Here is a 20,100-nt window from a genome sequence, read left to right on the forward strand (position 1 = left end):
TTCAACCTCAGCTGTTTTATTAGAATAGGCAAATTCCTTCGGGTCAAAAGCTACCTTTGAGTTTTCCACTCTTCTATGGGTCAGAACTTTTAGATTTTTTATTGTAAATGTAGTTTGACTTTTTTTGAGACAGAGTTTTGCTTGTTGCCCAAGCTGGAGTGCAATGGCCCTATCTTGGCTCACCGCAACCTCCACCTCTGGGGTTCAAGTGATTCTCCTGCCTCAGCCTCCTGCTGGGATTACAGGCATGTGCCACCATGCCCCGCTAATTTTGTATTTTCAGTAGAGGCAAGGTTTCTCTATGTTGGTCAGGCTGGTCTCAAATTCCCCACCTCAGGCAATCTGCCTGCCTCGGCCTCCCAAAGTGCTGGGATTACAGGCCTGAGCCACTGCTCCCAGCCACATTTTTACTTTTTGTAGAGATAGGATCTCACTGTTTCAAAGCTGGTCTTAACTCCTGACCTCCAGTGATCCTTTGACTTCCTAAAGTTGGGATTACAGGTGTGAGCCACTGTGCCTGGCCTATTTTTTTTAATTAATGAGACATTAATGGGAAGTTTACTCATCCCCTGGTGTGCATACCCAGAATAATCCCTTTCCTCAAGGGCAGAAACTAAGACTATGCTAGGACCCTACCCTGTGATTTGGTTATTATCACTTCAGTATCTGGATGGGCCTGACCTGAGTGGGTGAGCACTTCAAAGGGAACGGACCCTTAAACCAGGCCTGCCAGGGCCCAAGGAGGGCAGCTTCTCTGAGCTGAGACCCCAGATCTTCAAGAACTGAAATCAACCAACAACCAGAAGCTTGGAAGAGGACACAGACTAAGGAACACAAACCAGTACCTCAATTTCAGCCTGCAAAGCGCTCACTGCCGTGTCCAGACTTCCAACAGGAAGTCTCAAGTGGGTGTGGCTTTAAGCCAGTGCGTTGTGATCTGTTATGCAGAAATACACATGGGGACAGGCTTTGTTGCCAAGGGGGAAACCAATCTTCAGTGCAGAGCTGGGATCAGATGACGCAATGGGAAGGAACCCTGACCCAGTCCAGAACCAGATGAGGTTAAGCCTCACAACAGAATGCTCACACCTGGCTGTCCTGAGCAGGAAGGCCACTGCCACACCAACATGTCCATTACTCTAGAGCCAGGTCCCCACCCCATTTTAGATTGGAAATCTGACTCCAAAGAGGGGTTGTGACAGCTCTCCTCCCACAGAACAAAGAGGTGGATGCAGTCCTCAAACAGGAGGCCTGGTGAGCTAGGTGGACCCACTGCTGCAGGCTATGAGGTTTTTAACAGGACCCAGGGCCCGTGCAGGGGAGCCAACCTCCTGGAGCCACGTGGCAGAAGCAGCGGTCCTGGGCATCTGTGAGACACAGAAGCTGCTTTTCCAACTTTATTTAGAAAAACAAATCCAGGTCCCAGTGCCCCCTGTACCCTCCCAGACCCCAGCCATAACTTAAATAACTTATAGAGACAGAGTTGGAGGGAGGGGACAGGAGAGGTTGGGGTTGCGGTGGAAGGAGGAGGAGAGCCCACTACAGCCGCCGCAGTGCCCGCTTCTTGTCCGTCTTTTTCTTGGCCGCCAGCTTCTTGTCACGCTCGCCAGCATGCTTCTTGGCCATGGGACCCTCAGCTCCTCCTGGGCCCCCTGGGGCCCCTGGATCGGTGGAGGAGGCTGCAGTGCCACTGGCAAGGGCACGACCAGCTTCGGCCCTGCCACTGGGCCCACCAGCGCCCCCGTGGATCTCTGTGAGCAGACGGGCCCGAGCCGCATACTCCTCATAGTTCTCGAGGAGAAGGCGGCCCGCCTCCTCGTTGAGTGCAGACTCGGGGTTAGGGTGGATCAGCAGGCACTTGATGGTCTGTAGGAAGAGGCCCAGGATCAGGGAGGGTTGGGCAACCTACAGGAACCCTGGACCTGCACAAGAGGGTGCTTTTGCTCTGCCTGTTCCTTCTGCTCCCAGCTCAGCTGCCTGGGAGATCAGATTGAGGACCCACCGATGCCGTACGCTCCCTCATCTTTGCTCACTGTCTCCCTCAGAAGCCACGTTCCTGTTACCTGACTCACAGATGTTCCCAAAAGGACACGACACCACGGGGCCAATGGTTTAAAATGTCCCTGGTTTTCAGTGGAACTTGCTGGGTGATTGGGGGAAGCCAAGGCCCCCTGTGAGGAGTCCATTACTTGAATTTGCCTCTGTGCTGTTTGTTCATCATGACCTCAGAGGCCCTCTGGTTCAATGAGGCCCAGAGCCTGGACAAAGGAAAGAGGCTTGCCCCAGGGCCACTGAGGATGTGAGGACCTCACACCTGCCTGGTGGACTCTAAAGCTCCAACCTTGCTGGGTGTGGTGGCTCAAGCCTGTAATCTCAGCACTCTGGGAGGCCGAGGAGGGTGGATCACAAGGTCAAGAGATCGAGCGGAAACCCTCGATCGACCAGATCACTGGTCAACATGGTGAAACCCTGTCTCTACTAAAAATACAAAAATTAGCTGGGCATGGTGGCGCGCACCTGTAGTCCCAGCTACTCAGGAGGCTGAGGCAGGAGAATTGCCTGAACCCAGGAGGCCGAGGTTGCGGTGACCCAAGATTGCGCCATTGCACTCCAGCCTGGGTAACAAGAGTGAAACTCTGTCTCAAAAAAAAAAAAAAAAAAAACCTCCCATCTTTCCAGATACAGCAGAAATCCTGACCTGTCACTGTCTTTTACAGGAAATCCGAAGTTCATGGCCCACAACTATAGCTGGGTTGGACCCTACTCAAGAGGGCAAGACACCAGGACTGGTGGCCTGAGGTGCACCTCGAGGGTGGCCCTTAGGAGAGGGGGAATTCCTCTCAACGCCCCCTCATCAGCCTGTCCTGAGGAATAAATTGGAGTGCAGAGGCGTGATGTGCAGCCAGGCCTCCAGCAGCCCCTGGGGCAACCTCTTAAGTGGGCTGGGCAAACTGGCCAAGGCTGTTTGCTCCCTGGGGCCACTAGGATACACACACACAGCACCTGGCTCAGCAGACATCACTGATGGTGACCAGGACGCAGGTCCCCACCCTAATGTCACCACTGCATGCAAACTGCATGCCTCGCTGTCCTTCTCGAGGCTCTCTTGCTTTGAGTTCCCAACAGGTCCAGATGCAGACCCAGCAGCAAGCAGGCCTGGAGCTCAGTGCCCACGTCCCCAGTAGCCTCCAATGACCTCCAGCAGGAGGGAGTCGGTGCATGTGGGAGGGAAAGGTTTGGGGTCTGTTTACCTTGGAGCTCAGTCCTCTCCCTGAGCACAGGAGGAAACCCCAATTCCCCACCCTCTCTGCCATGTGCCCCAGGGGCTCATTAGAAATTAAGTCAAAAAAATTTTTTTCAGCCTGTAGGGAGGATGGGGGAGGCAGCAGGCTGTGAACAGCCTGTGGAGAACTTGGAGCACTGGCCTAGACCAGGACGCCTCCATCTTGGCCAAGTCATTCTTCATCATGGGGCCGCCCCGTGCACTGCAGGATGTGAGCAGCACCCTTGGCCTCCACCCAGCAGATGCTAGTGGCACCCCTACTTGTGACAACATTTTTGGTCTCTTGACAATGCAAAATACCCCTTGGGGGGCAAAATCTCCTCTGGCTGAGAAACCCTGATGTATGAACCCTATCACTGTTAAAAACCACTGAACTGTATACTGGAACAGTGAGTTTTATGGTATGTAAATTCAGCTTTAGCAAAAAAGCCTCTAATGGGACCCCATCTCTGCAAACCATAAAAATGTAAAAATTAGCTGGGTATGATGGTGCATGTCTGTGTATCAGCCATTCAGGAAGCTGAGGCAGGAAGATCACCTGAGCCCAGAGTTCAAGGCTACAGTGAGCTATGACTGTGCCACTGCACTCCAGCCTGGGAAACAAAGAGCCTGTATCTTTTAAAAAAAAGAGAAAGAAAAGCTTCTAACCAGACTCTTGACTTCCACCTGTCAGAAAACTGTCCTACCGGCTAGGTGCAGTGGCTCACTTCTGTAAGCCCACCAATTTGGGAGACTGACGTGAGAGGCTCACTTGAGTTTAGGAGTTTGAGACCAGCCTGGGCAACAAATGAGACTCCATCCCTGTTTTAATTTTTTAATTAAATAAAAATTCCACCCAGGCTGGAGTGCAGTGGCGTGATCTCGGCTCACTGCAACCTCCACCTTCCAGGCTCAAGTGAGTCTCCTGTCTTACCCTCCCAAGTAGTTGGGATTACAGGTGCCCACCACCATGCCCAGCTCATTTTTATATTTCTAGTAAGACGGGGTTTCGCCATGTTGGCCAGGCTGGTCTCAAATTCCTGACCTCATGATCTACCCACCTCGGCCTTCCTAATTTTTGCATTTTTAGTAGAGAATCTGGTCTCCAACTCCTGACCTCAAGTAATCTGCCCACCTCAGCCTCCCAAAGTGTGGGATTATAGGTGTGAGCCACGGCGCCCAGCCTACCCATTTTTTTTTTTTTTTTTTTAAGAAGAGAAAACCATCCTACAATAGGAACCCATCACTTGCTGCACGGCAAGGTGCCCTTGGGCCCTTCTCAACAGTACTTGGTAACCTGGGTCTGGCACTGTTCAACTTTCCAGGAAAGCTAGCAACCTGGATTTTTACGTGGAAACCTTCAACTACTTTAGAGCTGACTCAGAAAAACTAAACAAAGCACTATGGCTCAGACACCAGCGGACCTCCAGAGGCCGGAAGCAGGAGGCCCAGCCCTAGCCCAGAACTTACCAGCAGCACGTGTCGGATGCCCAGCTCAGCTGTCCAGTCCCTCTTGAGCACGTTGACGCAGATCTCGCCATTGGCGCCCACGTTCGGGTGGAAGATCTTGGTTAGGAAGTAGCCCTTGGGTGGGGAGGCAGGGAAGTCCTTCCCCAGCAGGAGTTTCATGCGGAACACACCTCCAGCATATGGGGTCCCCTCTGGAGTGGAGAGAGGGGGACAGGGTCAGGGCACTCAGGACTCCCAAGGCACCTCAATGCCCCAAAGCCCAGTCTCTGTGGTCTGGCTGTGACACAGGTGGATGTCCTGCCAGCTCTCCCATCAGGCTGGAAGATTTTTTTTTTTTTTTTTTTTTTTTAAATAGGGTCTTCTGTGTCACCCAGGCTGGAGTGCAGTGGCACAATCTCAGCTCATTACAGCCTGCCAACTCAAGGGCTCAGGTGATCCTCCCATCTCAGCCTCCCAAATAGCTGGGACTACAGGCTTGCCACTATGCCTGGCTACTTTTTTTGGAGAGACAGGGTCTCACTATGTTGCCCAAACTGGTCTTGCACTCTTGGGCTCAAGCAATTTGTTCGCCTCAGCCTCCCTAAGTGCTAGGATTACAGGCATAGACCACCACGCCCAGTCAGGCTGGAGAATTCTTAAGAGGAAGAACCACAGGACCTCCCCCAGAACTCAGAGATGATGCCCATCGCGCAGCTCCCAGCTTTGTCACCATCAAGCTCTAGTCTCCATAAAAGAGACATCCCTTTGCTGCATATCCCTTCTCATGGCCCAAGTGACCACCCTAGTCACAGGCCCTTCCCAGGTGCCAGGGACCCAAGTACGTACTTATCTCCCTTTAGGATGCCTACTTACATGACTTTCAGATAAAGGATCCAACAGTCTGTCAACTCTCGACTCCATGGCTCCCACCTCCTCACCCACTTGCTTGTCCCTCCTCTAGCCCATCAGCTGCTTGACCACTGCCCACTGGGTTCTCTCATGAATCTCATCCCACCTCTGCGGCTAGCTTCCTGACTGGCCTGTTTCTCCCTCCTGCCAGGCCCACTCACTCCAGTTAACAGGAACTTTGGAGGGATCTGCCGTACCCCTGCTTTAAACCTTCCACCAGATTCCCCTACAAACTACTTACAGAGAGGCCTAGAAGCCCTAAAGATCTGCCCTCAGCAGCTTGACCATCAACTTACTTCGTGTGTTTTTCTTTTTTTAACATTTTTATTTATTTATTAATTTAAAGAGATGGGGTTTCTCCACGTTGGCCAGGCTGGTCTCAAAGTCCTGACCTCAGGTGATCCGCCCACCTCAGCCTCCCTAAGTACTGTGGGATTACAGGCTTGAGCCACTGTGCCCAGCCAAAACCAGATACTTCGTGTGTTTTTACCAAGCACGCAGCTCCACCCGCCTCAGGGGCTTTCTGGGAGCCTTCCCATCTTCATGATCCCGTGCCCCGAGATCACCCCATGCAGCAAGGCATGAATGACCTCAACTGTCACCACAGCCGGGACTTCCCTGACCACCTACCATCACCACCACAGTGGAATAGACCATTCCTTCACATGTGCTTCTCAAATCCTGACTGGCTTTGTAGGAATTCTGGTGATAATATAAATGTAGCTTGCATGAAACCATATTCTAAATAGCTCTGCAAAATCACGTGGCTACTTATGACCCGTCTCTCCATGATACTGCATCTGGCTTGTTTCCTCATCCCTGACACTCACAGCAGGATGGAGTTTGAGATCATGTGGCTCGCCCTCCCAGGCCTTTCCTGACACCATTCCCACCGGCAACTTCATCCCCCTTCTATTCATTTCTGTCCATTCTCAAGTCCAGGGAAGCCATGTCTGAGAGCCTTGCTTCAAATCTACGGCACCGCCCTATGATAAACTGTCTCAATGACCAGGTATGTGTCAACTCTTGAGAAAAGGATACATAACTGTCATTTGTGGCATCCTGCCCTGTCCACCACCGCACCCCCAGCACCCGACACAAGGCCGGCCCGTAATGGTCTGTTCTAGAGCAGGATCTAAGCAGCAACCCCCTCCATCTCTCCTTCCAAACTCACCAGGGCCCTCGATGGTGACCTGGAGGTCGGTGAGGTCCTCCTCGTTGGGAAAGACCTTGATGCCATCGGGTGGGTCTGTGGTCAGTGTCGTCACCTCCTTGTACACCAGGCGGATGATGTGCGGGGGCAGGTTCTCCACGTTGGAGTTCTGGGCACGGTGGGAGAGCAGGGTGAGAGGATGTTCAGAGCTGGGCTTCCCGGAGGGCCTACAGATGCTGAGACTGCCCGAGTCTTGACCCAGTGGTCCAAGGCTGTCAATCATCCTTCAACTCCCAGACCCCCACCCACGCTGCTTTAGGCCACCTGCCCAGGCACAACTCCCAAGAGAAATGGGGGCGGGCTCCCGAGGAGGCTTCCAGGTAAGTCCACCTGCCCCAGAAACCCCCAAAGCCCGCTCCTAATCCTGCACGGGCCCCAGTGCTTCCACACAGGCCAGAGATCCACCCTCCCCTCCGTCTCCACTTATTTTTGGTTAGCGCATCCTTGAAACCCAGGCTCAGGTCTGGAGATGGCGGCGGGGCGTCCTTGCTCCCGGGAACACCCATGGGCGGGCCGCAAAGCGCCCGGAGCCCTCGCCGCCAGGGAGACTGCGGGCCGCCCAAGCTCCTGCTCCGCCTGCAGGAAGGCCCGAGGGCCCATTCCGGGTCAGGGACCCCCCAGGCTGGCCCTCAAACCCCACAAGGCCGCCGGTCGCAGGCCCCTGAGACTCCGCCTCCTCCTGAGGTGCACCCCCGACCACCCTCTCGGGCCTCGCCGCCCGTGCTCACCATCGCTGCGGCCGGCCGGGGGCGGGTCCCCCCGGCCCCCTTCCTGCGTTCTTCGGCCCTCCGGCCGGGGCGGGGGGGCCCAACTGTTGCCGCTACGGCCCTGGCGAGACCCCGGTGGCCCCGCTCAGCTCCTCGCTGCCTCCGACACCTGCCGCTCACAGCGTCCAACGACCCACCACCCCGGTGCCCGGCCGCACTGAGCCAGCCGCGCGCGCACCACAGCCTCTTTATAGCCGCCCGCAGGCCACGCCCCCCCCGCGGCCCCTCAGCCCCGAGCCTCAACCGTGACGTCAGCGCGCACGTTCCTTGGTGTTCGACGGGCTCGCTCCCTTCCCCGCAAACTGTGGTCAGAAGCGAGGGAAGTGGCGGAGAGGGCTGGGCGGCGGGCCGGCCAATGGAGGTCCGCGAGTGCTGGGGAGTGGTCTCAAAGAACGGAGGGGCTGAAAAAGGGAAGTAGAAAGGAAGGGGACGCGGAAGGCGACGCGGCCGCTGATTGGGCCGTTTGAATGAGACGCCGCCACGGCCCGGCATACGCGCGCGCGTGCGCGCCCTGACGCTGAGGAAGTCGCGCACGCGACTAACGGTCGTCCTCGGGGCTGGAGCGTGGCGAGGAGAGGCGGGACTCGGGGTTTTAAACGCGTGATGGAAGGCGCTGGGGCCAATAGAGATGCGTCTTAGTGACTAGAGGGTCACGAGACTCGCGCGGGCCAATGGCTGACAGAGGCCGGTCAGAGGGCGGGCAGGAATGGATAGCGACCAATACAGACCCAGTTTCTTGCATATCAAACCGCTCCCAGCCAACGAAATCCGTTTATTTTTATATATGCAAATGAGTCGTGCGCTGCCGCGCGCTCCCCCTCCTCTCAGCCGTGGGGAAGTGGGCGCTGGAAGTCCCGCTACGTTTTTCTACGAGGCGCCATTTTGTGCTGGAAATGGTCTTGGGTCCACGTGTAGTATTGCGAAGGCTCAAAGATGAGTCAGAATGACCATGAAGGCTCGGACAGCCTTGCCTTCCGTGTGTGACCCCGACCCCTGCCAGGCTTCATGGAAGACGCCCGGCCTCAGTTTCCTTATGTGGCACATGGGCTCTGGAATTCCTTGTGATGCCAGGGAAGGAAGTCAGGGAGACCCACTTTGCCTCGTTCCTTTATTCAGGGCGCGGTTCTGCCTGTGACTGACCCACGGCCTCCACCCACACCTGCCTTCTCTGGGATTCAGTTTCCCTCTCTGGGAAGTAGGTGACCATCTCCAGCAGTAGGTGTCAGTAAAAAAAGTCACCCCACTTTGGGAGGCCGAGGCAGGCGGATCACGAGGTCAAGAGATCGAGACCATCCTGGTCAACATGGTGAAACCCCGTCTCTACTAAAAATACAAAAATCAGCTGGGCATGGTGGCCCACACCTGTAGTCCCAGCTACTCGGGAGGCTGAGGCAGGAGAATTGCCTGAACCCAGGAGGCGGAGGTTATGGTGAGCCGAGATCGCGCCATTGCACTCCAGCCTGGGTAACGAGAGCGAAACTCCGTCTCAAAAACAACAACAACAAAAAACCCTACGTGACTGGGTACAGTAGCTCACACCCGTAATCCCAGCACTTTGGGAGACCAAGGTAGATCGCTTGAGCCCAGGAGTTCGAGATTAGACTGGGCAACATAGTGAGAGACCTCTCCCACCATCTGTACCAAGAAAACCCAGAAAACTGAAAGCAGCAGAAAAAACAGCCACAGCATAAAAAGTCATCATCATAACCAGTTTGTGGAGAAATGGCTGCAGGTGATCCCTTCGTGCCCACCCTCACTCCAGGTCCAGTCTATACCAGTTCCTGTTGACCTCATCTACTGAATCTCATCACTTGCCCCCATCCTCAGTGCCACCAATCCTGCTTAGATTGGTGCCACCAATCCTTCATTCCATTTCGAAGATCAGCATGTTGCAGATCTTCCATTTTAGCCTGCTGGGCGTGGAGGGGCCCAGCCCAATTAATAGACAAGGAAACTGAAGGAACAGGAGGGTAGAGTGTCTTGCTCAGGGTTCCTCAGCTGGGACCAGGCAAAGCTGGTGATTAACTTTGTCTTGATCTCAAAAATCCAGGACGTGGTGGCTCACGCCTGTAATCCCAGCACTTTGGGAGGCTGAGGCGGGTGGAACACCTGAGATCAGGAGTTCAAGATCAGCCTGACCAACACGGTTAAGCCCCATCTCTACTAAAAATACAAAAAAATTAGCTGGGCATGATGGTAGGCGCTTGTAATCCCAGCTACTCGGGAGGCGGAAGCAGAGAATTGCTTGAATCTGAGGGGCGGAGGTTGCAGTGAGCCGAGATTGTGCCATTGCACCTCAGCCTGGGTGACAGAGCGAGACTCCGTCTCAAAAAAAAAAAAAAAAAATCCACCCAAAAGTCATAACAATAATAATGGTAATACTAATGGTTATTATTTATTATTTGCTGTGTGCCAGACCCCGTTCTAGTTTCTTTACATGCTTGATGTCATTTACTCCTTGTCACAACGATGATGGGTAGATATTTTTAATTATCATATCCCTCTCTGGATACTTGCATCCATTCAGTACATTTGTTCTTCTCTATCAGCATCTACACCGTAGCTGGCAGGATGCTATGGGATACAGCAGAGAATAAAAGGGACAAAACCTCGGCCTTCCTGGATCTTACATGCTGGTGCAGGAGCCAGATAGCAAGTAAGTCATGTCAGCTAGTGATAAAGACAGGAGCAAACAGTGGGAGAAGGACGCCAGAGAGGGAGGGATGGGCCACTGTCTTACCTTGGCTGGGCAGGGAAATCTGTCTGAGGAAAGGTCATTTGGGCTGTGAGAAGGTCTGTGGGAAAAGCATTTTCAGCAAAGGGAACAGCAGGTGCAAAGGGGATTGGGCTTGGTGATTTTAGGGAGAATTAGGAGGCTAGTGAGGCTGGGGTTGGAGTGAGGCAGAGCAAGTAGAGGGATCTGAGGTGGGAGAGAGGAGGGGGTGCTGGCGGGCCTCCTAGGCCATGGCGAAGAGTATGTCTGTTTTTTGAACGATGGAGAGGCATTAGTGGCTTTGAGTAGAGAATGACTCCATCAGGCTTATGAACAGAAACAGGGAGGCCAATGAGGAGGTGATTCAATTTGTTCAGGTGGGATTATAGCGGCTCCAAGCAGGATTAGTGGCATGGGAAATTGGGGGAAGTGATGAGATTCAGTAGATGGCATCAACAGGAACTGGTATAGATTGCACCTGGGGTGAGGGATCGGGAGGGATCACCTGTACCCTGAATGATTACCTTAAAATCGGGCTGGCACACCTTTTCCTAAAAGGTTTTCCGACCTCGTGGTTGGTTAAACTCTGCCTTTGTAGCTCCTAAGAAAACGAATGGGTGTGTTTCCAGAAACAGGCAGTGGCCAAGGTAGGCCCTTGAGCTGTAATTTGCTCACTGCTTTACATAAATCCCACATGCCCCGCCCCAGCTTAAAGCTCAAGAGCCCGCCCCCCCACTACATTTTGCATAAATCCCAAACTCGCCGAAAACCCATAAGCCCTTGCACCACCTCCATGAGGCTCCCTTGCCTTGTGTGTTTGTTCCTGGAATAAGCCCAGCTCTTTCCCCTGAGGACAGTTGGGCATACGGTTCCCTGTGCCTGTTGTGCTTTTCACCCTCCCATTCTTCTCACCTCGAGGATAACCCTAACTCGTCACGCCCTGTGGAGCCGCTTCTCTCCTCTGTCCTCCCCTCCCGTGCTCTCCCGGCTTCATCCTCTTGGAACTTCAGGATTTGCAGTTATTTGCCTGCTTGCATGTTTGACTCTTACCAACTAGAAAATCACCGCAGCAGAGCAGGGATTTTGTCCTCGGTCCCTAGCAGAGCACCTGATAGGCTGAAGGTGTTATACATTCATCCGATATTTATTGAATACCTACTATGTGCCAGGCACCAATCCAGGTGCTTGGGACGCATTGGAGAACAGACAGACAGAGATCTTTGCCCTTTTAAGGCTTACTGTAGCTGGGGAAGATAGAACCAAAAATGAAACATAACAAATAGGGGAAACACGGTATTTTGGAAGGGACGACATGTTATGGCAGGTAGGGAAAGCTCTCTGGTAACCATATTTCTCCTCTGCCCTCATGCCACGACAATCTTCAACACAGCATACGAAAACATAAAATGGGGAAAGGATACCCTATTCAATAAATGGTGCTGGGAAACATGGCAAGCCACAGGTACAGGATGAAACTGGATCCTCGCTCACCTTATATTAAGGTTGGTGCAAAAGAAATCGAGGTCTTTGCCATTACTTTAATATTGGCAAGCTATGCATCTGACAAAGGACTAATATCCAGAATTTACAAGGAGCTCTAACAAATCAGCAAGAAAATAAAATCATCTAATGAAAAAGTAGGCAAAGGACATGAATAGACAATTCTTTCAAAGAAGATATTACAAGTAGGCTGGTCGCGGTGGCTCACGTTCGTAATCCCAGCACTTTGGGAGGCCGAGGCAGGCGCATCACTTGAGGTCAGGAGTTTGAGACCGGGCTGGCCAACATGGTGAAACCCCTATCTCTACTAAAAATACAAAAATTAGCCAGGCGTGGCAGCGTGTGCCTGTAATCCCAGCTACTCCAAAGGCTGAGGCAGGAGAATTGCTTAAACCCAGCAGGCGGAGGTTACAGTGAGCCGAGATAGGCCACAGCACTCCAGCCTGGGTGATATAGTGAGACTCCATCTCAAAGAAAAGAAAGATATTGCAAACAGCCGACAAACATGAAAAATGCTTAGCATCACTCAGTATCAGGGAAACGCAAATTACAACCACAATGAGATAATACCTTGCTCCTTCAAGAATGGCCATAATTAAAAAAATAAAGTCGATGTTGGGATGGATTTAGTAAAAAAGGGACACTTTTACACTGCTGGTGGGAATGGAAGCTAGTACAACCACTGTGGAAAACAGCACGGAGATTGCTTGAAGAGCTAAAAGTAGAACCACCATTCGATCGGGCAGTCCCACTACTGGGTATCTACCCAGAGGAAAAAAGTCATTACATGCCAAAGACGTGTACACATGCATGTTACTAGAAGCACAGTTCACAGTTGCAAAAATGTGGAACCAACCTAAATGCCCATCATCACCCAACGAGTGGCTAAAGATGTGGTATATACACCATGGAATACTATTCACCCATGAAACAGAATGGAATCATGGCATTTGCAGCAACGTGGCTGGAGCTGGAGGCCATGACTGTAAGTGAAGTAACTCAGGAATAGGAAACCAAACACCTGTGTCCTCACTTAGAAGTGACAGCTGGGCTGTGAGGACGGACAGACATAAGAATGACACCACAGGGCTGGGCATGGTGGCTCACACCTATAATCCCAGAACTTTGAGAGGCCGAGGCGGGCGGATCACTTGTGGTCAGGAGTTTGAGACCAGCCTGGCCAACGTGGTTGAAACCTCGTCTCTACTAAAAGTACAAAAATGAGCTGTACGTGGTGGTGGACGCCTGTAGTCCCAGCTACTCAGGAGGCTGAGGCAGGAGAATCACCTGAACTCGAGAGCTGGAGGTTGCAGTGAGCTGAGATTGCACCATTGCTCTCCAGCATGAGCCACAGAGCACTTCCATCTCAAAAAAAAAAAAAAAAAAGGCCGGGCATGGTGGCTCACGCTTGTAATCCCAACACTTTGGGAGGTTGAGGTAGGCTTGATCACATGTCGGGAGTTAGAGACCAGCCTGACCAACACGGAGAAACCCCATCTCTATTAAAAACACAAAATTATCAGCGTGTGGTGGCGTGTACCTGTAATCCCAGCTACTCAGGAGTTTGAGGCCGGAGAATCACTTGAACCTGGAGGCAGAGGTTGCGGTGAGCTGAGATCGCACCACTGCACTCCAGCCTGGGCAACAGGAGTGAAACTCCGTCTCAAAAAAAAAAAAAAAAATACAGTGGACTTTGGGGACTCAAGGGTAAGGGTGGGAGGGGGTGGGTAAAAGACTACACACTGGGTGTGGTATACATTGCTCAGTGACGGATGCGCCAGCAGCTCAGAAGTCACCACCAAATAACTCACACAAGTAACCAGACACCATCTGTTCCCCAAAAACTATTGGAATGAAAAAATTAACGTGATGCTTGCACAACTGTGGCTATATTAAAAACCATTTAATTATGTAGTTTAAATGGGTGGATTCTATGATATGTGAATTGCATCTCAAACTTTTTTTTTTTGAGACAAGGTCTTGCTCTGTCACCCAGGCTGTAATGCCATGGCATGATCTCATCTCACTGCAGCCTCTGCCTCCCAGGCTCAAGCAATCGTCCCACCTCGGCCTTCTGAGTAGCTGGAACTACAGGGGTTCACCACCACACCCGGCTAATTTTTGTGCTTTTTGTAGAGATCGGTTTTTGCCATATTGCCTAGGCTTGTCTCACTCCGGGCCTCAAGCAATCCACCTGCCTCAGCCTCCCAAAATGCTGGGATTACAGCTGTAAGCCACTGCACCTGGCCTAAGCATTTTTTTTGGTAAGAATTTAAAAAATTATTATGGTGGAGGAAACTCAAAGAAGGTCATAGGGATGAGAGAAAAAGAGAGACGTGTGTTGCAAGCTGGGAGAGGTAGCCAGGAAGGGCTAGGCTCTGCAGACTCCAGCAGGCAACCGTGAAGAGTATGGGTGAGATCCAGGGAGCTATTGAGGAGTTTTGGGCAGAGGAGTGACTGGATTTGGGACTGTAGCCCAGGGCTGCTGGTAAAGACTGGTCTGGATGGTCCTGGGTGGAAGCAGAAAACCCATCAGCAAGTGGACCGTGGCTTGGTGAGAGTGGCAGCCATCTGGGGAAAGGGTGGAGAGAAGGGAGCAGATTTGAGAACTGGTCAGGAGTTGGCCTAGTGATGGACAGCCTTCCAAGTCCTTTGGGAGACAGGAATTGTCAGAAGATGTGGTGGGGAAGGGGCCCTTTCTTTGCTAAGTACTAGTAACCCATGACCTTACTTTTGTTCGGGGTTGGGTGCAATGGCTCACACCTTAATCCCAGCACTTTGGGAGGCCGAGGTGGCAGATCACCTGAGGTCATGAGTTCAAGACCAGCCTGGCCAACAAGGTGAAACCCCATTTCTACTAAAAATACAAAATTTAGCTGGGCATGGTGGCACACAGCATTGCTTGAGCCCCGGAGGTTGAGGCTGCAGTGACCCATGATCATACCATGGCACTGCAGCCTGGGTGATAGAGTGAGATCCTGTCTGAAAAACAAAATAAAGATAATAATTGTTGACCAGGTGCAGTGGTTCACAGCTGCAATCCCAGTGAGCCGAGATCACACCACTGCACTCCAGCCTGGGTGACAGAGCGAGACTCCATCTCAAAACATATATATATTAATTGCTGTGAATATTAGTGTAGGCTAAGGAGGTTCGGGAATTCGGGAGGAGAGCCAGTTTTAAATAGGGTGGAACTCATTGAGAAGGTGACATCTGAATAAAGACTTAAAGGAAATGGCCAGGTGCAGTGGCTCATGCCTATAATTTCAGATCCCAGCACTTTGGGGCTGAGGTGGGGGGAATCACTTGAAGTCAGGAGTTTGAGACCAGCCTGGCCAACATGGTGAAACCTCATCTCTACTAAAAATACAAAAGTCAGCAGGGCGTGGTGATTCGTGCCTGTAGTTCCCAGCTACTTGGGAGGCTGAGGCAGGAGAAGAATCACTTGAACTCGGGAGGCGGAGGTGGAGGCTGTAGTGAGCAGAGATCATGCCACTGCACATTAGCCTGGGTGAGAGAGCAAGACTTCGTCTCCAAAAAGGAAAGAAAAAAAAAAAAGGATTTAAAGGAAGTAAGAGAGCAAGTTTTGTGGGAATACAGAGAAAGAACATTTCAGGCAGAGGAAATAGCCAGGGTCAAAGTCCTGTCACAGGAGTGAGCCCGAGGATTAGCAGCCTTCAAAAGGTTTAGCATCGTGGGCAAGTCAAAGTGTCCCGTCTTTTATTTGTGTCTTCTTCCTTCCTAGTGAGGCTGAACGTCCTTTCCCGAGTTTCTGAGTCTGCTAGTCTGCGGTTGGTAGCAGGTTCTTCGCTCCTTAGTGCCCGAATACTTCTGAGCAGACACTCGTGACCTTCCCAGCTTGAGGTGTCTTTACACACTGGGGTAGGTAATTGACGACAACTACTTTCCTCTGTGCCTCTGGAGCTGAAGGTCGAGCTCTCCCGGGTGGGAGAGGCCTTCACCAACGCAAAAATAGGCCCTTAAGTGGATCGGGTGCTCCCTCTAGTGACAGACATGCCAGTAATGAAATGCATTGCCCAGCCGACTCCCGCTCCGCAAATCCCGGAGCGCAAGGCGGAGACTCTTGAACGCACTAGGAATCTCCTGTAATGACTTACAACCACACCTGTGATGCACACCAAGCTTAACCGGAAAGATGTCCAGTGCTGGGGAGGGTGGGAACACACGGGCATTCTCACAAACAGACTTGGCACAGGCCCTCTGAGTTGTCGTTGGCATCGTCTTACAAAAGTCTTCAAAATGCACCTGCCACTCACCTCCTGACGGCTCATCCTAAAGAAAATTAAGCCAATGTACCAAGTGGTGTGTAAAAAGATGTTTCTCACAGTATTGTTCGGACTAGTCCAAACTAGGGAAAACCTAAACATCTATTGATAGTGCTGGCACAGGCCGGCTGCAGCAGGGAGGCGCAGCTGGGAATGCACATTTTATGGAGCCCGTGGGAGCCCCTCCCCTTCTGAGTTGAGGTGGGAGCTCCCGGGGTGTTGCTGCAGTCGCCCAAACTGTGGCTGTGGATCTGAGCCTCCCTGTGCTCTTGGCGGTGAAGGGGTGCTGGGAACAGGCAGGATCTGCCCTCCTGGGTGCAGCTGCAGCCACCAGACCCAGGGCTGCAGATCTGGGTCTCTAGCTTCACGTAGCAGGTGGGAGCAGGGACAAGCGAGAGCCCTGCCCCTCCCGAGTTGGTGGGGCGGGAGTTCCTGGGTGCACTGGCAACTGTCCTCCCAGGCACAGGACCCAAGAGTCTCTGCAGCCTGCACCCTTGGGGGCCCCAGGGAAGACCCTCCCCCCATCCCTTCAGTCTCAGGGGTGCCTGTTCCCACTACCTGGCTTCTCACCACTCCTGGCTCCTCTTCCAATCTTGGATCAGTGGTTACGGCAGAGCCCGGGGACCATGAATGGCAGTGGGAGACTTGCAGAGATGGGGGTGGTCCTCAGTAAGGCCCCACCTTCAGGCCAGGGAGGGCCTGAAGGCTGGGGGGCAGGCTGCCAGTTCTGAGGACCACTGTGGGGATATGTGGTGCCTCTTCTAGGCCCATGACTGCCCATGGACCAGTCAGCATGCACTTTCTCCCCTCTGAGGTCCATAAAAGCCCTGGGCTCCGCCAGAGCAGGGCAGAGGTCTGCCAGAGAACAAAGACAGTGGAGCCAACAGGACAACCAGCTGCAGAGAGGAGCTGCTTTCTCTCATGAAAGCTGCAGAGATGACCAGCTGCAGAGAGGAGCTGCTTTCTCTCATGAGAGCTGCAGAGATGACCTGCTGCAGAGAGGAGCTGCTTTCTCTCATGAGAGCTGCCGAGATGACCTGCTGCAGAGAGGAGCTGCTTTCTCTCATGAGAGCTGCCGAGATGACCTGCTGCAGAGAGGAGCTGCTTTCTCTCATGAGAGCTGCCGAGATGACCTGCTGCAGAGAGGAGCTACTTTCTCTCATGAGAGCTGCAGAGATGACCTGCTGCAGAGAGGAGCCATCCCCACCAGGGCCTCCTCTCTGCTGAGAATTGTAGGCATTAGGATGACCAGTTGCAGAGAGGAGCTACTCTCTCCAGAACCTCCTGTCTGCTGAGAACTGAACACTCAACGGATGACCTGCCTACAGAGAGGACCTCACCACTGTGGGCCTCCTCTGAGCTGTTGTGACGCTAAATCTAGCTCATCCTTGTCTTCTTCGCCCTTCACTTGTCTGCGTACTGCATTCTTCCTGGACTCAAGACAAGAACGCAGCAGAGGTTTCCAGGGGGAAGAAACTTGATACCCCGAAGATCCTCTAACAGTCGGGGCTGGGAAAAAACTCTGCTGCATCCATAGGACAGAATATGGAATAGCCATTGAAAATGAGGGAGGATTTGTTGTTGTTTTAATCCCTGGTGTCTCGAAGAATCTGATGAAAGTATAGGATCCATTTCCCTGAAAAAAAAAAAAAAACATCTACAAATGCTCACTAATAAGCGTGAAAAGAATAATGAGGTTAGAAAATTATCATCTGAAGATCGCCGTTCAACTTTTGGAGACTGATATTCAGATGTTTTGAAGATTGCCAATATTCAAACATCGTTGTAATAATGGATTCAGCCACGGCTGGGTGCGGTGGTTCACACCTCACACCTGTAATCCCAGCACTTTGGGAGGCCGAGGCAGGCAGATCATGAGGTCAGGAGTTTGAGACCAGCCTGACCAACATAGTGAAACCCTGTCTCTACTAAAAATACAAAAATTAGCTGGGCATGGTGGCATGTTCCTGTAATCCCAGCTACTTGGGAGGCTGAGGCAGGAGAATCATTTGAACCCGGGAGGCGGAGGTTGCAGTGAGCCGAGATCATGCCACTGCACTGCAGCCTGAGCAACAGAGCAAGACTCCATCTCAGAAAATAATAATAATTGATTCAACCAAGAGAATCATCAGTGGAGGCCAAACAGCAGGTGAAAATTTGAGGAGAAAAAAGATAACTACACAGCATCAGCCTACGTGTGGTGGCTCACACCTGTAATCCCAGCACTGTGGGTAGCTGACACCTTCACCTGGGACTTCCAGGCTCCAGAACTGTGAAGAAACAGAGTTCTGTTGGCTGGATGCAGTGGCTCACACCTATAATCTCAGCACTGCTGAGGCAGGAGGACGGCTTGAGCCCAGGAGTTTAAGACCAGCCTGGACAACACAGTGAGACCCCCATCTCTATTTAAAAAAAAGAAACTTAAAACTTAGCCAGGAATGGTGGCATGCACCTGTAGTCCCAGCTATTCAGGAGGCTGAGGTGGGAGGATCGCTTGCGCCCAGAAGGTTGAGGCTGCAGTGAGCCTTGTTCGTTCCACTGCACTGCAGCCTTGGTGGAATGAACTCAGCATATGAGCTCTGAACATATGAGCTTCCCGAACTTCAGGAAGCATAAGAGCATGGGTTCCTTCAGCTAAAGTGCTGAGACTGGCATCGCCCCTGTGGTTTTCCTGTCTCACACAGGGAACCCAGCTCTAATCACGAGGAAACGTGAAATGCACCTAACTGCAAGAGAGACGTTCCATGAAATGGCCTACCTGGGTTCTTTACAAATCAGCATTGAGAAAGACAACGTCTGGGCTGGTCCTGCTGGCTGCCACCTGTAATCCCAGCACTTTGGGAGGCTGAGGCAGGAGGATTGCTTGAGGAGGAATTCCAGCCTGGGCAACATAGCAAGACCCCGTCTCTTAAAATAAAAAAGTCTCCCTAATCTCTGCGTGAATGGTGTACAAGAATAGAAAATAAAAATAAAAAAGAAAGACAAAGACTGTGTAACTGTTGGTTTTTTTGGTTTGTTTGTTTTGAGATGGAGTCTCCCTCTATTGCCCAGGCTGGAGTGCAGTGGCACAACCTCTCCTCACTGCAACCTCTGCCTCCTGGGTTCAAGCAATTCTCCTGCTTCAGCCTCCTGAGTAGTTGGGACTACAGGCATGTGCCACCGCACCTGGCTACTTTTTCTGTATTTTTAGTAGAGACGGGGTTTCACTATGTTGGCCAGGGTGGTCTCGATCTCCTGACCTCTTGATCCACTCCTCTCTGCCTCCCAAAGTACTGGGATTACAGGGCTGAGCCAGCATGCCCGGGTAAGACTGAGTAACTGTTTAAGGTTGAAGGCACCTCAAGAAGCATGATAGCTGGTTGCACCACTGAATCCTGAGGTGTCACAAACTGAAAGTGGCTCTAAAGGACACTAGCAGGATGCTCGATGAAACTCACACGTGGACTTGGTCAATGCTAAATTCTTGACCATGATAATTATGCTGTGGACATGTAAGAGAGTGGTCTTGTTCTTCAGAATATCCTCTGGAGGTAAAGGGATGTGATGGATGGAACTTACTTCCAAATGTTTCCAAAGAAAAAAACCATAAATTACTTTTTTTGAGGCAGGTCCTGGCTTTGTGGCCCAGGCTGCCCAGGCTGGAGTGCAGTGGTATGATCTTGGCTGACTGCAGCCTCCACCTCCTGGGCTCAAGCAATCCTCTCACCTCAGCCTCCTGAGTAGCTGAAACTACAGGCACATAGCACCATGCCTGGCTAATTTTTTGTATTTTTTTTGTAGAGACGAGGTTTCACCATGTTGCCCAGGCTGGTCTTTGAACTCCGAGCCTAAGCAATCCACCCACCTCGGCCTCCCAAAGTGATGGGATTACAGGTATGGGCCGCTGTGCCCAGCCGAGATGAATATTTATATGGGAGGAAAACCGTACAGCGATGTCAGATGATGGTCACAACTGGTGAGCTAGTGAAAACAACACAGAAGTTCTCTGACTTATTCTTGTA

At 52.0% G+C, this 20,100-nt stretch overlaps 1 protein-coding gene and 1 long non-coding RNA gene across 3 annotated transcripts; one reads left to right on the forward strand and one right to left on the reverse strand.

Moving 5' to 3' along the window:
- Positions 1-1,384: 1,384 nt before the first annotated feature.
- UBE2S (ubiquitin conjugating enzyme E2 S) lies at positions 1,385-8,128 on the reverse strand. The gene is made up of 4 exons (XM_002762502.5): positions 7,562-8,128; positions 6,795-6,942; positions 4,733-4,923; positions 1,385-1,866 (listed from the first exon to the last, which is right to left on the reverse strand). The coding sequence occupies exons 1-4, from the start codon at positions 8,090-8,092 to the stop codon at positions 1,540-1,542; spliced, it is 1,197 nt and encodes a 398-aa protein (XP_002762548.2). The 5' UTR covers positions 8,093-8,128; the 3' UTR covers positions 1,385-1,539.
- LOC118150312 (uncharacterized) lies at positions 7,857-18,255 on the forward strand. Of its 2 annotated transcripts, XR_013531146.1 has the most exons (3): positions 7,857-10,256; positions 15,559-15,695; positions 16,865-18,255. It is a non-coding gene; the product is annotated as an uncharacterized LOC118150312 (long non-coding RNA). The 2 variants fall into 2 exon arrangements; XR_013531145.1 differs by having other exon boundaries at positions 15,559-18,255.
- The last annotated feature ends 1,845 nt before the right edge of the window (positions 18,256-20,100 follow it).

Source organism: Callithrix jacchus, chromosome 22, assembly GCF_049354715.1.
Source record: "Callithrix jacchus isolate 240 chromosome 22, calJac240_pri, whole genome shotgun sequence".
In the NCBI taxonomy this organism is placed as follows: Eukaryota; Metazoa; Chordata; class Mammalia; order Primates; family Cebidae; genus Callithrix; species Callithrix jacchus.